The 16590-nt window shown below is 39.4% G+C and overlaps 1 protein-coding gene across 7 annotated transcripts; it reads right to left on the bottom strand.

Moving 5' to 3' along the window:
* Positions 1-134: 134 nt before the first annotated feature.
* DCAF11 (DDB1 and CUL4 associated factor 11) lies at positions 135-16313 on the bottom strand. 7 transcript variants are annotated; one of them, XM_072150725.1, is made up of 15 exons: positions 16172-16313; positions 13022-13175; positions 10709-10836; positions 9853-9971; positions 9657-9712; positions 9467-9567; positions 8519-8665; positions 7077-7131; positions 4934-5002; positions 4201-4258; positions 3862-4047; positions 3418-3571; positions 3177-3329; positions 1245-1351; positions 135-550 (listed from the first exon to the last, which is right to left on the bottom strand). In XM_072150725.1, the coding sequence occupies exons 1-15, from the start codon at positions 16296-16298 to the stop codon at positions 434-436; spliced, it is 1731 nt and encodes a 576-aa protein (XP_072006826.1). In that variant the 5' UTR covers positions 16299-16313; the 3' UTR covers positions 135-433. The 7 variants fall into 7 exon arrangements, with proteins under 7 accessions (XP_072006826.1, XP_072006824.1, XP_072006829.1 ...); XM_072150723.1 differs by having other exon boundaries at positions 12999-13191; positions 16172-16302; XM_072150728.1 differs by having other exon boundaries at positions 12999-13175; positions 16172-16286.
* Between the last annotated feature and the right edge of the window lie 277 nt (positions 16314-16590).

The following is a 16590-nucleotide window of genomic DNA, read 5'->3' as shown; positions in this document are numbered from 1 at the left end:
AGAGATTAAACAGAGGGCTTAAAACATCTCCAGAGTCTTTTACAGATTTTTTATACCGTAAGATACCAGATGTATAATGTGGAAAAAAACCCTGAAAAATCTATCTATTTGCTATTCAGAAAGTCAATATACAATTAATTTGGGACATGTTTATTATAGAAATAAAAGCCAGGACACAACAAACACACCATAAGAGTACTTTTTTTTTACCACATGTCAGTAACAGGTGTCACTGCTGTACCCTAAATAATCCCACCACCAATCTGTCACTTATCCAATCAGCAAGCTTCAATAGTCCTTAATTATTTTAACTCTGAGAGCCACGTTTCATACTCTTACATTCACCAGACTACACATACTAAGCATAAATTCTTGTCCTTCTCTTCAATTTCTAACATGGCAAGCCAAGTGTGATAGTGGCCATTGCAGTTGGCTACCATGAGGAGGAACTGCTAGCGGGGCTGCCTTCAGACTCCAGTGGTGGGGTGCGCAAGTCCTCTTCATAAAATTCTGTTTGGCGGTGATCCCAGACACGTACTGTCCCATCCCACTGTGGGGAAATGAAAAGATCAAATTAATAATAATACAGCAGTCCTGTGGTTGACACTATGCTGCTACATTACAATCTAATATTAATTAGATACTCATGTGAGCACATACACTGGTTCCTTGGGAACATATCTGGAGCTCATCATGATAATAAGCATGTTATATATCTGAGATCATGGATATAAAGGTCATTTGATCCACCACTGATATAATATGGACATGCTGCACCAAAGCCAGTTATAGCCAGATACTGTAGCAAACTAAAGAAAAGTTAAGTTGTGGAAATTATTTAAAGAAATATATTCAGTAGGGGGAGCCCTTACTGTTAGGGTGATGCCACACATGGTGTTTTTGGGCCATTTTTAAGAATGCGTTTTCAGTCCGTTTAATAACGCATTCGTTTTGTTTGTTTTTTAAAACGCATCTGTTTTTGACCGTTTACCATACGTTTGGCTGCTTACAACCTGTTTATCTCTTAAGATAATTGGGAAAAATGGATGCGTTTTCAAAACACATGCGTTTTTAAATGGACTGAAAATGTATGCTTAAAGACAGACTAAAAACACCATGTGTGACATCACCCTTAGGCCTCATGAACACAACTGCAGCCAGGTCAAGGCCCCCAATATGGACAGGTGCATGGGGCCTTACAACAATACTTCCAATACACCGTATATACATCTGTTACTACTCACAGAGCTGCTCACGAGCTTGTTGTCACACGGATGCCAACTCACGTCTCGCACACATGCTTTATGATTGGTCAACTTTGTCACTATCTGACCCGTTAACAAGTCATAAACTGAGAAAAGAAGAAAAAAAAATATAATAAACTATAGTAATAAACATAGTATCATGTTTTATTTAAGAAGAAATAGACACAATAAATATTGTTTTCTCTCTTCCAAATGATCTTATATTGAGCTAAACTAAGGACATTACCACTGACCCAAGGAAACAAACAAGGCACAGATGATTTACATGCCATGCAAGTTAAAAGCACAAAACTGGATAGATGACTGTGGAATAGTTCATTAATGGTCATTGAATGGAAAAAGTAGCGCATTGGAAAAGGGGAGCTGGTTACAAATCTTAATATATATATGCGCTATGTAAGGATACATCACGGCTGGTGGGATCTGGAGAATTGTTCAGATGCAGAGTGGTTGTGTAGCCACTATATATTGCTATATATTACCAATATTAGCCCTGAGCCCTCTCCACACAAGGTGGGTGTTTGCTGCTTATTGCATATAATAAACAAATGCTTGGCACTCCATTTAGAGATGCAAAAAAATAGAGTTTTACTGATGCATTAAGTATTAGAATCCAAATTCATGTGACGTTTTGGTCTGAAGAGCAAAACTTCTTCAGACACAGATTGCAAGGTGTTGAGGGTAACAGTAAGACGCTATACGGCGTTAGGAAATGTGCACTGCCAGGGGAAAGCCCATATTGCAGCAAGTACCCACTTTAACGTGATAGGTGCTAGCACCGATTACAGGCGTTAGTCCTTCGATCACCTCCGACCCTTTCAATGGTAGGATGAATCAGACTACCTTTGGTTAAAATACCCTAGGGCAGTGGTGGCGAACCTATGGCACGGGTGCCAGAGGTGGCACTCAGAGCCATTTCTGTGGGCACTTAGGACAGAGTTCACCAAACAGGACCAAATCCACCAAATCTTCCTGCTGTCCCAGGCAACTTAAGAGATGCTGCTCTCAGCGCTACTTTAAAGCAACACTTCAATGGCCGTTTGGAACTGCAGGTAAAATTAGAAATGTGGACTGAACTGCAATGTCTTTGAAGGCCCTCCTGCTGGAACCACCATTCTTCCTGTACAGAGAGAGACCCTGGAGAGAAGCAACTATGATAGTCTGAATTTGCCCTCCTTTCAACTGTATTGGTGGCTTCAGGGGGCCGATACAATTGAAAGATGTGGAGGAACAGGTATCTATAAGTTACTGCTTAAAATGCCACGTTGGCACTTCACGGTAAATAAGTGGATTTCGGTTGTAGTTTGGGCACTCGGTCTCTAAAACGTTCACCATCACTGCCCTAGGGAGTCTGAAAAATAGTAAAAATAAAAGTAAAAAAAAAAAAAGAAAATTTAAAAAACCCTAAAAATTCAAATCAAATCAAACCCCTCTTTCCTAAGAAATAATAGACAGTAAAAATCATAAACATGTTGGGAATCACCTTGTCCCAAAATGTCTGATCTATCAAAAAATAACGGTGAAAGCCGTAAAATCCAAACCTACAAGAAAATTTAGCAAATTCATTTTTTCAACATTTTTACTGCATTTGGAATTTTTTTCCCAGTACATGGCATGGAATATTAAATTAGATCGCTATGAAGTGCAATTTGTTAGGCAGGAAAACAAGCCATCAAACAGCACTCTATATGAAAAATAGAAGTTATAGATTTTTGAAGGCAGGGAGTAATAAATGGAAACGCAAAAACGAAAAAGGGCCTCAGCGTTAGGGGGCTAATAATACATAAGTCTATGCTGACCATAAAAGTGGGAGGGCTGGACGGCTAATTTGGGGAGAGCAGGTACAGATGTGGCTTGAAAAGAAATGTTCTTTGTCATCTTAATAAATTTTAACAAATCGTATTGACTTACTGACGACTCGACCAGTTGAGCACCCACTGTACACATACTGCTGACCAGTGCTGTTTGCAGGAGAGAAGCGACACCTGATCAAAGTGTGCAGGACACCATGACCACGATAAGTCATGAGAGATGTGTCCCCAGGAAGGCGTTTTTTCCTGAGAGCTGAAAGATATACAAAGGAGTACACTTAATAGACAAAGCAAAATAATATTTACACAAAACAATCTTTGACTTAAAGGGGTTAATTCACCTTTCTTAGGCACCTGTTGCCATCTGTAATCCCAGTTCTGTTGGGTAATTGCTCTACGTGAGGCCTCAAGCCCCTCTGCACCCGAAAATCTCCTGATGTCCCACAGCTTAATACTCTGATCTTTTGAGTTAGAAAGCAGATATCGTGCATCACCCTGGGATATAAAGAAATTATTTTCTTATATTAATTAATAAAATACATTCTAAAGATTTAAAAGCCAGGTAAAGATGGAAACAAGAGGGGACAAGTAATGCTGGCACAAGTTCATTCATACCAGGAGGGGCACATAAAGAACAGAAATAAAGGTGAACACTGAGAAACCTAACATCAAAGAATTTCTGAAGTAAAAAGATGCTACAAAAAGTAATAAAGATCACAGTAACAGTCTGAATGAAAAAAAAAAAATCAAAGATACGCAGAATAGCCTAACTTCATTGTTTTCACCTTGCTGTCAATGAAAGTAATACCATCCTGATGTCCAGCTAGCAGGCCCACTGGTTTGGCATCATCTTCACGCATTGTACGACGATCCCACACTTTACAAAGCGCATCATCACCCCCGGAGTACAAGATGTGACAGCTGTCATCAGCAAATGAGACAGCATTCACATCATCCTCATGAGATGCAATCTAGATGAAAGAGGGAAACAAAAAAGGGGCCAAGAAAAATGGATAAAGGAGTCAATGTGAGTAAAAAGATGAGGAAGAACAAAGAATAAGAAAAAATCTTTGGAATACTTTTATCAGGGAAAAATGTGTAACTCAGAAAAGGAGGTGCAGTACCTTCAGTATTCGACGGTTTTGTTCTAGGTCGTACACATATACACATCCATCGTTGGCTCTGTGGAAGGAATGTGTATCTTTATATCTATCATATATTCAGGTTGAATGTTACTTTTCTTAAGGCCAGTATTTTCTTTTTCAGAAAAGGTTCAGACCCAATTCAAAATATTTTTAGGATCATTTACAGATCTCTGCTACATTCACATACAGATGTTCAAACATGTTTACATATATTTCTTAGTTACAACATTGTGTGTTACAACTTACCTTGCACCCTGACAAAATCCTCTGTGTAGTCCCAGGGGTTGGGCTTTGGTTTGGATGCATTTCAAAAAACAACATGTGACTTGTCTGAACTGCAGGCTGCCTCCACCTTTGTGCTCCTGTACAGCTCCTCTCTCCCCACCTCTGTGAAGAAGCAGGAGGGAGGAGCAGTAGATGAGCACAAAGGTGGGGGCTGAGAGCTGTGCAGTCTGCAGCAGACAAGTCACATGTTTTTTGAAAATCATCCAAACCAAAGCCCAACCCCTAGGACTACACAGAGGATTTTGTCAGGGTGCAAGGTAAGTTATAACACACAATTATATTGTAATGCAAATGCTTATAAAAGGAAAAGAGGCATTTTTGCACTGCAGGTGTGATGTAGGCTTCTGCAACTTGTCTTTAGTGAAAATGAGGTCCCTGGTGACAAGTTCCCTTTAACCTCAGCTGTATAGTCTGTGTATTTACTTACCCACCAAGCACTTCCCTACCATCACAAGAAACAGTGAGGGAAAAAACAGCAAAGCGTCTCTCTGATGGGCTGTTAGGATAAAAAAAAAAAAGACAGCACTTAGCCATGTTATATCCACTTCAAGAATATCTACCATCAAAACCCATCATTATAAACCAGGGACACTTACTCATAGATTCGGGCACTGTGAATGTGTTCATTTTCTTATACTTATTATCTATGACCTCTTCCTTCAAAAATCAACTTTTTAAATGATGCTGATGAGCTTCAAGGACTCCTAGTGGCGTTACCAAAGCCCCTCCGTGCTGCAGCTTCACAGGCTGTTACACTGTCTCACTCTTCCCCAGCATTTCCCCCTCTCTCTGCCTGATGTAAACCCAAAGCAGCACAGAGGGGCCCTGGCTCTGGTAAAAAAGTTGATTTTAGAAGGAAGGAGGTCATGGTCAATAACTATAAGAAGATTACCACAGTCACGGTGGCTGGACCTATAAGCGAGTGTCTCTGGTTTATCATGCCTTAATTTTGATGGTAGATTTAATTGAAATGTAATTACTTCCATAACCATAAGTAATATCTGCAGTTATTTTACAGATATGCAGCAACAGGAAAACATTTAGTAACTTTTTATTATTTTAAGGCCAACTTCACAAACTAAAAACAGAAGGTGAATGGAAAGTTTTCAATTCACCTTCTGTTCTCCATAGACTTTAATGGACGTTGCATTTTGCTCTCAGTATTTATACATGGAGAACCTGGCATTATTGTAAAGGGGTATTCCAGCTATGATTTAAGGTCTAAAAGTGCTAATTCTATTTCTTAAAGGGCTATTCTCACCTTGTCATTCACATTAAATTTAATTAATCTAAGGTATATTTACATTTCCCATAATAATTTCCCATAAATGTAGCCATGTTCTCCCTTACAAACAAAGTAGTAGTCCTTGAAAATGACTACAGCAACCTGGCAGCGGTGGCGCTATGGATGTGCCCGAACACTTGGATTCAGCATTCATTAGCTTAGGATATCTGTGGAAAATGCAGTAACTCCTGGTCATTTTCATACGGCAAAACTATTTGTTTCGTTGTGCAATCGCTCTAGCAGAAATGTTCTAATGGACCATATGACTACATTTATGGAAAGTCATCTTCAAATTTTTTTTTACACACATATATATATATATATATATACATAAATATATATGATCTTGCGTTGTAATATATTCTTGACCTATTATTTCAAGAGAAGGTTGCCAAAAGTATGCCACTGTATAAGCAGACATGGGATACATCTTCTTGTTCCCTCTCGGTCTCAGCAGGAAAGGGAGCAAACAAGCAACAAGCAGTGATTATCTGCTGCCAGTGTTCAGTGTATCTCCCTTCTGACAAAAGTGTCCATATGTGAATGGGTCACATCCAAGGTCTCCAATTAATGGAGGCTAGGGACGGATGCCATTCCAGCAGTACAGCAATGTACACTGATCAAACAGAGCCCATAAGGTTACTCTTTGGACCTCCCTCTGACAGGAGAAGTCTAAGAAATAGAATGTACGTCCTGAGAATTTCTGGCATACACATTGAACAGTTCACAAAACGAAATGTAAACGTAAGTTAAAGACTTTCTATATTCCTTTGTGTTCCTATCAGAGTCAACAACCTATGCCAGTGTACGAGGTAGTCCTTCCATGCCAACTTCCACCAACCCCTGGTCTACAGATCGATTAGACACATTCACAAGAGTATAATATGTCAGCTGCTTTTCCACCCCTCACTCTTCCCCTTTTATACAGATCAGACACAACCAAAGCTATAATTCCCCCTGCTCCCATAAACCCCTCCTGGTCACAGCCACAGGAGTCATTTGTGTCAGCTTCTAACATTGCCCACGTCCTGCTGTGTGATGCAATTCATAATTAGGACAGGCACAGTTCTTAGCTAACATGACCATTGCCCAGTCTACCCCTGCCAAATCTAGGGTGTCTGCAGCCAAAAGAGGTAAAGCGGAGCTGACTAATTAATCTTCTACCCTCCAACCCTACCACATGACCAGCTACAAAAGAAGCTATCTGCATAGAATTGATCCATATTATGTAAATTTATCCTAAGAAGGATATACACACACATGTATATAAACTATAAAACAGTACCTGAGATCAAGGGCAGTGTGCGATTCTGTGTCCCCATATATGTTGCAGATGTGAACTGTAATGAAATTAAATTCCTCATAATTACATATAATAACGTGCTGCATTAAAATATCTCTATATAGGTGCACATAATCTTAGGCAGCTCAGAAAGTTCTGTGTCACATGGTATATCACAGGACTTCTCTCAATTCAACTGTAAAAAAGACCATATTATATTTCTATGTATCATTTGAGCAGAAAATACATCATCCCTGTGTTGTCCCTGACAGGCAGAAGTAATCAATCTCTCCTCTAGCTGCTGTGTATGAGTTCAGAAAAGTTCAGAAAGCTCTGTGTAATGTGTTTATGTAGGCTGCATACAACACAGCTTTCCCAAGGTCCTGAATATAATAATTATAATTATTTTTTTAACAAAACCACTTGGTTCAGGGATTAAACAAGATATGTTTCTGCATCAGTGTAGCTACAGCATTCTCAAGGTATGTTTGGTTCACAATGCATAAAAACAAATGGTAGATTTCCTTTAACCTCTTAAGAACTTCGGCTTTTAGTCTTTACATTTGATGTATGAGAGCTTGTTATCTGCAGGACAAATTGTACTTCCTAGTGTCAAATTTAAATATTCCCATACTATGTACGGGGATGCAGTTTTGCCATTTTCTTATGGCTTTCAAAGTGCAGCCCAATGGCACTTCCCCTTTATTCTTCAGTTCAGTACGATCATGTTGATACCAAATTTATAAAGCTCTTGTTTTGATACCTTCATAAAAATGTAAAAAATTTTTGCCATGTTGCTATATTCTGGAGGCATCATATTTTCATACTTCAGTGTATGGAACCATGTAAAGAGTCATTTTTTTGCAGGACACACTAACCCTTTTAATTGCTATATAGGGGACTGTATGTCCTTTTGATCACTTTTTAATTCATATTTTTATGTGTGTTGATTAGGACATTTGGACATTTTTTTTCAATAGCGGGTTCAACCCTAGAATGTCTGATCGCTCATACACAATACTGCTATACTACTGTTTGGAAGTGAAATTGAGGGGGGTGCGCCGATCAAATCCTAGATGGTGGCACCTTTGCACTATTATGCACTTGATGCTTGATTTTAATGGTAGATTTTCTTCAAAGACAACTATGGGACATCAAGTTATGTGAATACATTCAGCACCTAAACCTGCAAAGGGAGAATATGCTAAATAGGCCCCAATTAGGCAAGGAATATGTTGGGAAATACTCCTGACGTTTAGAACAAAGCCTTTAAGTGACCTTTAAGTCACCTCTCTGAGAACAATAAAACAGTTCAGAGAGCAATATGGACTAAATAGAGTAAAAATTAATAAGAACTGCTACAGAGTTCATTATACACACACATGTGTATTGTTAAAGGAAACTCTGATCTATGATTCCACATGAAAAGATAAATGAGTGCATACTGTAGTCAGACCAGCTGGAATACAAGAAGTGTCCTCCATCTGGAGTAAATGCCACATCCAGGACACTCCAGCCAACATCTCGAGCTTTTATAGTCCGAAACTTCTTAAAGGATCCATACCGGCAGTCATAAAGGCGAATATTTTGATCTAAGGATTTAGAAAAAACAAACAAGCAAACATGTATTTGAGTGAACTGTAAGATACAGATTTTATTTATATATTAAAAAACTAAATAAAGTACCTAGAAAGAGTTGTTGGTATCATATAAAAATTGTATATATGTATATGTGATCATGATACCGGTAGGTGATAATATTACAGTGAAAGGATAGGTTTATTGGGGAAAACTGCCCAACTGATATGCGTTTCTAGTAGCATGTTGGGCTGCCTTAGCCGGGATACATGATAGTCTACATGATAGATATGGCTGGGCATGGAGACAAACAAGATCTGAATGTTATCCTGCAGCATATTTTGATGTGGGCCTGCAAACCCTGCACATCGGCAGAGACCCTTTTTGCTTGTGGTTAATCATTTTCCCAAAAATAGCAGATGGAAGCCCTGCAATGAGTAGAAACACACGCAGCCTGGATGTATTTCACATATTGCTGACCTGTATCATTACCGGGGGGAACTGAATGAACCTGGACAATACAGTCCCAGCCTGAGATAGACTAGGTTTCTTGTTTGCCATGCTACTGCAAACATAGGCAACAGTGGCTGGCAGTAAATGGCAAGACATATAATTGGCACCATGACACCAAATTTTCCTCTGCTAAGTGATTGTGAGTGTATATACAAACCAAGTGTTCCAACATTTCAGAGTCACTGGGAAACTGGAATCTTTTTTATTATTGTGTTTTCATGACATGATATCTTTTCTGATATGTTTGTAGGATAATGCATAACCTCAATCTTACAAAATAAGTGATAAAGAAAATTCTGTACCCTGGCAAGCAGACATAAAGATGGATCCATCGGTAGAATATACCCCACAGAAGGCCTTCTGAGAGTAAGAATCTGTGGCATTAACATGGTTTGGCAGAAAGCTGAAAAAAATTGGTGTTTTTAATACTAACTGTAATTCAAGGAGAATAATTACAAAACTAAATCAGTAGACCTAAACCTTAATACTCACTGAGACGTCATACGGCAGCGCACACCATGTGAGAACCCGCACCTTCCTCGCTCTCTCTGTATGTAACAAATCGATAATGGTATAAGTATTATAGTACATGGACCCAAATTTTAGAATGTGTCAACAATATCGATTTGACTCAATCTAGAATACACAATGAAATGGTAAATACATTTATATTATTTCATATGTTTACCTCCAAAATCTGACGTGTGATATTTTGTTCTCTGCGTGCCCCTAGCCTTCCTGTAGCAAGCAGGACCTGGGTTCTTATTTGGCTCTGATCCAGTACTGCAGTGTCTGGCGTGGGATCAACTGCAAAAACATTTTAAAAGGGATAACAACCCGTAAAAGAGAGGCAGAAATACAATGCAAATCTCAACAAACCACAAACTCTATATACTTTTCCGTTCACATTTTATACATACTGCAAAGCTTTTAAAATATGGCAACAATATAGAAGCTGAGAGGCTACCCTAATCCCTGTCTCTTTGCTGCTTTACAAATCAGGGACCTGACAGCAGTGTCCATCATTGGAGGCAGCTCGGTTACAGACCATTTAACCCTAAGATGCTGAGGTCAGATTAAACCATGACCTGGCATCTTTCAGTTTCTATAACTAAATATTGCTCTTTCAGGCAGATCGCTCTAGCCTCTCAATTTCTCCAGTAAGGTTCCTTCTTAAGGTTCACAGGCCTGTTGATTGTATAATAAATCATGTTTGTATCTCTATAGCAACAAAGTGTTTTTATCTAGTACTATTGTAGTCTATGGTATAAGTGATCTAATAATTCCTGTGCTGGGCTTGCACAACAAAAAGTTAAAAAAAAAAGTAAAACGAAAACGTTGAAAGTGTTTAAATGCTAATCATTCCTCTTTCCTTAAATAAAATTAAAAAACTAAAAGATAATGAACACATTAGGTATTCTTGTGTACTGTGCTATGAAGATGCCTATATTACTAAAAAGTAGAAATAACTATACTTTATGTTGAATGCCATAATAATGCACTAAAACCTATTTCTTAATTTTTGTCTTTCATTTAATTCTTACCGGGAGGATTATAACGGTCTCCTAAGCATCCCTCCCAAGCACTGTCATTGTCATCATCCGAATCAGACAGCGACTGCACCAGGTGCAAACTGGCAGGCCCTCCTCCCTGCACTAGCCGAACCTGCCCCCTATAGTATAAACAAAGGAGATGAAGGGTATTAGGATACATGTAGATGCCAGATCGAACTTGTGTATTTTCTGTAGCAGAAATGCAAAGATGACCCTCAGATTTCTGCCAAGAATGACAAAAGACTGCATAGGGCTCAGCCCCCTTGCCATTCAATGTAGCGAGCCCCTGCCTTTTCAATGCAGAACCTGTAGCAAGTGCAGAGCAAAATGTGTATGTATTATGCTATTATGCCTAGATGTATGCCTGCTGTACTACGGTACAGCAGGCATACATCCTGTGAATGTAGCCTAAGATTGAAATTGAATAAATCGTATACTTTTTTTTAAATCCAAAAACGGACGAAAATGCAATGGATAGGACGTATATGCCACACAAACAGAAAAGTTGTGTGTGGTCATAAACATAGTAGAGTAGAAGTAGGCGTTCCCACCCTTGAAATTCCAAAGGTGTTAACATAAGTACATTAACATTGTGGCATCGTTCATAGATCGAAGTGTCACGATAAAAAAATTGTCATTCTTTGGGGATCCCTAGTGGATGGATCGATAGCTTATTTCTTCTTCCCCACCCCAGGAACCAGGCTTATAATGTCTTGTAATGTGATAAATTCTGTTTTATATCTTTTATTTTACCAAACTGTTATTTTTGCATTGTATATAAATGTCTGTTCATTTTGTTACCTTTTCATGATAACCACTTTATTTATATGCACTGTCCTTTTTTGTACTAAATCTTCACTTTAATAAGAGCCTTCTTGTGTTCCAACAACTCCCTGACCTCAGAAGAAGCATTATCCGATTGCTTAACTAGTATTATTAGGTATTTGGGCATTATGCACAGTGTCTCGTCAGCTTTATAGGACAGTGGGGGCAGTTAAAACCACTAAAGTTTTGGGGGTTGGAAAGCTGTCAATGGACGGTCCATGGTGACCCAGCAAGCTTCCTTCCTGATCCTAAGTCTGTGATCCTAACACCTTTTACCCACCATACCCCTAAACTCCACACCGTACTTTTTAGCTCACTGTTTATGTCATCCATTAATGGCTTTATTTAGTAATTTCTATTCTAGAAAGAACTTTCATTCACCCCCTTGATAAAGTCAAGGAAGCAGCGGATACCCATCGTTAAGTCAAGCTGACTTCTCTTGTCCCTTCACACTAACTCGGCCCCCTACACAGTAATGTCATCCTCTTCTGGTGCAGATTTTTTTTCGCAATGTGCATGAATGCTGGAGCATGACTGAGGATGAAGTTGCCATGTAGAGGGCTTGGTTATGAGTGTGAGGATGAGAGGAGGTGGGGAAGCTTGACTTAAGCCGGAGCTCCCCAGCCTCCTTGACTTTAGACTTTATCAAGGAGGTGAATAAAATCGCTTTTTACAAGAATTACTATATTATACTATACAAATTACTACATATAGACATCAATGGTTGACATATACACTGAGCTTTGGGGATATGGCTGATGAGAGGTTACCTTTAAAATTTAAACTTTTTTTTAGTGGTTTTGCGATGTATGCAAAAAACGAGATGTGAACATAGCCTGAGGCCTACATTATCTATGTACTCAGAGAATAATTTTGAAATACACTGAAGAAAGAAGCCAAAACTAGACCATCTTTGATGGTCACCAACTTTTAACAAACTTAGCATAAGTCAACAGAACATGTGACTACAAGAAACTTTGCAGTACAACTTTGCAGAGAGGATTTAGAGGAAAAATCCTCTCTGCTTTATTTTGATTCTTATCATCCTTTCACCTTGACTTTTCCACTTTTCTCCCTGAAATCTTGCTAAATTCTGTTTTACTACCAAGACACAGAAGCCACTAAGGATCCTGACATTCCATAGAAGCTCTATGAAGAAGGTAGGGTGGGCTTGTCTAATATACCATGTGTAATAAATGGACATAGTCTTGTAGCAGCAGTTTACCAAAAATACAAGGATCAAGCAGTTGAAATCCAATGTGCCCTATCCATATCTCTCTCAATATTGGATGAGATTTGGGGGAGAGTCAGTAGGCCCCATAAACATAAGTTGGTTGTAATGAGTGTATGTGACCAATATTTATATCATGTTAATGGAGGCCATTAAACATTTATGTACTGAGGAAATGGAGGGATGTGTGTGTGTAATCTACATTGACATGTGTGGTGTTGTTACCTGCGCAGAAGATACGCCAATACCTGCGCCAGGTCAACGTTCTCCTCGTCATCATCATCCTGCAGACCTCGAGATCCTGAGTTGTTGCGGGAGCCTCTTGGAGAATCCCCTGAACCTCCTCCGGCACTGCTGCTACTGCGTGTTCCCATTCTCCATTCCCCTGTACACCATATAAGCCTTAATATAACAAAGCCTTTGTCAGATAGAGAGAAAGAAGAACTTTAAGAATGCTGATATAAATGTCTGAATGTAAAATTACCTTACTAGAGATCTGTATTATATGAAACCCCAAAACAGCTTAAGAAAATGAGTCATACATAATAATTCTGATGCTTCATGCAGACGAGCCTTTGCTCGTGCTGACTACTTTATGTTGTTCAGTGACTCTTGTGTACCCATTATGGTTTATGTTTTTATTACAATAATAATATAACAAAAATATTTTAAAATAATCAAAAGAATCGATTTCCTCAATTAAATATGCACATACAATGCAAAATTTGTGAGTTTGAGGCATATAAAATAAATCTCTAAATATAAATATGAGTCAAGGTATGGAAAGGTAATCTAGAAGTGTTATTTCATTGATAGTAGAAGTATCTACAAAAACAGACGTCCTTTAAAAGTAAGATAAAAACACGGTGGAAATGTTATATGCCATGTTGTCTATGCTTAGGGCAGCATGAAACTTTTCAAAAGTTCACATAAAAGGGATAATCCATTTTGGAAGTACATGGATTGTAAGCTCCTGCAAGTAGGACCCTCACTCCGAATGTTTTGGTTATTTATGATTATTTTGGTTCAATTTTTTCTGCATATATACCCTATGATTTGTACGTTGCTGCAGAGTATGATGGTGCTATAAAGAATAATTTTCTATGTATCAATAGTAACAGTAGGACCTTTAAAGGAAACCTACCACTTGAAGTGGCAGGTTTCCGATGGCAATACCGGGCACCAGCTCAGGGTGAGCTGGTGCCGGAGCCTATTTTAGTTAGTGTTTTAAACCGCGGTATCGCGGTTTAAAACACTTTTTAAACTTTATAGCCGGCGCAGGCAGGTACGTGCTCGGCGCTTACCGTGCACGCGGCTCTCATTCACTTCCTATGTAGCCGCGCGCACGTTAAGCGCTGAGCGCGTACCTGCCTGCGCCGGCTATAAAGTTTAAAAAGTGTTTTAAACCGCGATACCGCGGTTTAAAACACTAACTAAAATAAGCTCCGGCACCAGCTCACCCTGAGCTGGTGCCCGGTATTGCCATCGGAAACCTGCCACTTCAAGTGGTAGGTTTCCTTTAATTTACATTTATATTCCAGAATTTTCTGAATATTCTTATATTCTGGTCTTTGAGTTAGAATGCAGAGATCAAAGGAGACTCTCCAAATATAGTTGAAGCTTCAAACTTAAAATATTAATCAATAGTTTACAGTCCTGTTGCTACCATACACAGTGGTATGGTCAAAACACCAAAAAAAAAATCCTTTATAGGTGAACACTGCTGGAAAACACAAAAGTAGATATGCCTCTTGTTCACACAGATGATCAATGAATCTGATATCAAATTGTCATACTGCATCTCTGTTTTTTGTCAATGATTATGAGACAGATTTTGACACTGTTTTCTCGTGTTTCACCCAGATCACATAACATTTTCAGCACTACCGTAATTCAATCTGAGAATAGGATTGAAATATGGCTGGTTTCCAACGAGAGAGGAAGGCCTCAAAATCTGCTCCCAAAATTTACATAACATTGGAAATGTTACCACTGAGCATAAATCAGGCAACCTCATTGCAACTGTGTTTTATTCTAAAACATTCCATGTAGTTTTTTAAACAAAAAGCCAGCCAAGAAGTAGTAGTAAAAGTGTTGGGAGTGCATGTCTGTCTGACAGATTTCTATGTATACAGGGAAAAACTGTCAACTAATCTGAGATCACGACCAAGCAAGACCGCCCCTCTTTTTCTGGGATTTGTAGAGGAGATCTGTAGAAAGAAATTTGCACTGCTGGCTTTGATATCCCCTGCACGGTAGCATGATGTGCACAATGAAGGCCTTTGATCACCTTCTCCAAACCCAACTCTTTGCCCCCTTTAATATGAATTGTTCCACCGATTCCTGAATAATTTAGAATAACTGAATAATTTCTGTAGCATCCTCAATTCCCAAGCAATCAATGTAAATATTTTCAGCTCTAAACTGTCGGATGGGTGGAGCCAGCCTAAGACCACCCTTCTGACAGTAGAGATTAATTAATATCAATTCTCTATGCTAATTAAGATCTCTACTGTCAAATTGGTAGTCCTTGTCTGGAGCAAAAAAAAAAAAAGTGTGGCCCTGCCCATATGACTATAGAGATCCAAGCAAATGTGACTGTTAGGGTTAAAGAGAGAATTCCAACAATGCTGGAATTTATGGGGTAGTAACTATTAATGGATGCTAAGAGTTAACATAGGTGAAATCTCTTCTTTAAGCACATTCTTCAGCATTCTGTGGGATAATATGATTTCACTAATCATTTCAGAGGACTAGCATAGATGATTTTACATTTTCTCAAGGTGATGACCCCATCCTTCTCCTTTTGGAAAATAGCAAAAAATGGTGTTAAAAGATTTCATAAAATAATGTTGCAATGGCCTAAGCCCTAAGGTGTGATAAATCCCCCCTATTTGATGGATTACATAGAGGGCTTATTACAAAATTCTTTATACATTGCATGCAGTTTGAAGCCGAGGGTGACTGGAATCTGATGAACTAAAGGGGTGATTGGATTATGTGCAGGGTTGATTTAAAAGCATAAGCTATCCCCAACACCCCTGTCAGTGTGATAGTGATGCCCTCTGCTAATGGCAAGTCATTACTAAGTAGAAGGTGAATTGCCAGGCACACTGGTCACAGCCGCAGAGCTCCGTTTATTATTGCCGGGTGTCCCAGCAATGCCCTTACTCTGCGCCCGGCTCCAGCAGTTCTGTCTCGGGTCACACACTGCTGGACTATACAGTACACAATACACAGGAACATTCCCAGCAGCCACTTCTGCGCGGTGACATTACATAAGCGCTATGAGGAGGCCGGGCGCACCGCGCGGACAGCGCACACGGAGCTCGTTACCTCGGCAGCTCTGCCCGGCACACACACGGAGCGTTAATAACGTTACATAAGATGATACCTACACCCAGTGTTTACATCTCTCCGGAACGTCTCCCCGCTGCTTCCGCTTCCCAGACTCAGCACGTGACCGGAGCCCGATTGGTCAGCAGGTCGCCTGAGCTCAGCAGCGCCGCCGGTAATTGGTTCCATTTAGCCCCGCCTACTTGTTTACAAAGTTACACTGTAGACCGCTGCTCGGGAGTCCATTGGTGGGTTCCGAATTCTGAGGAGGACGCTTAACCCCTTAAGGACGCAGGGTTTTTCGCCTCATTTCTCGCTCTCCAACTTCAAAAATCCATAACTTTTTCATTTTTCCGTGTACAGACCTGTGTGAGGGCTTATTTTGTGCGTAACAAATTTTACTTTCCCGTAATGTTATTTATTTTAACATGCCGTGTACTGCGAAGCTGAAAAAAAATTCCAAATGTGGAAAAATTGAAAA

This window comes from Engystomops pustulosus, chromosome 1, assembly GCF_040894005.1.
Source record: "Engystomops pustulosus chromosome 1, aEngPut4.maternal, whole genome shotgun sequence".
NCBI lineage: Eukaryota > Metazoa > Chordata > Amphibia > Anura > Leptodactylidae > Engystomops > Engystomops pustulosus.
This window is presented reverse-complemented; position numbering and strand designations above follow the sequence as displayed.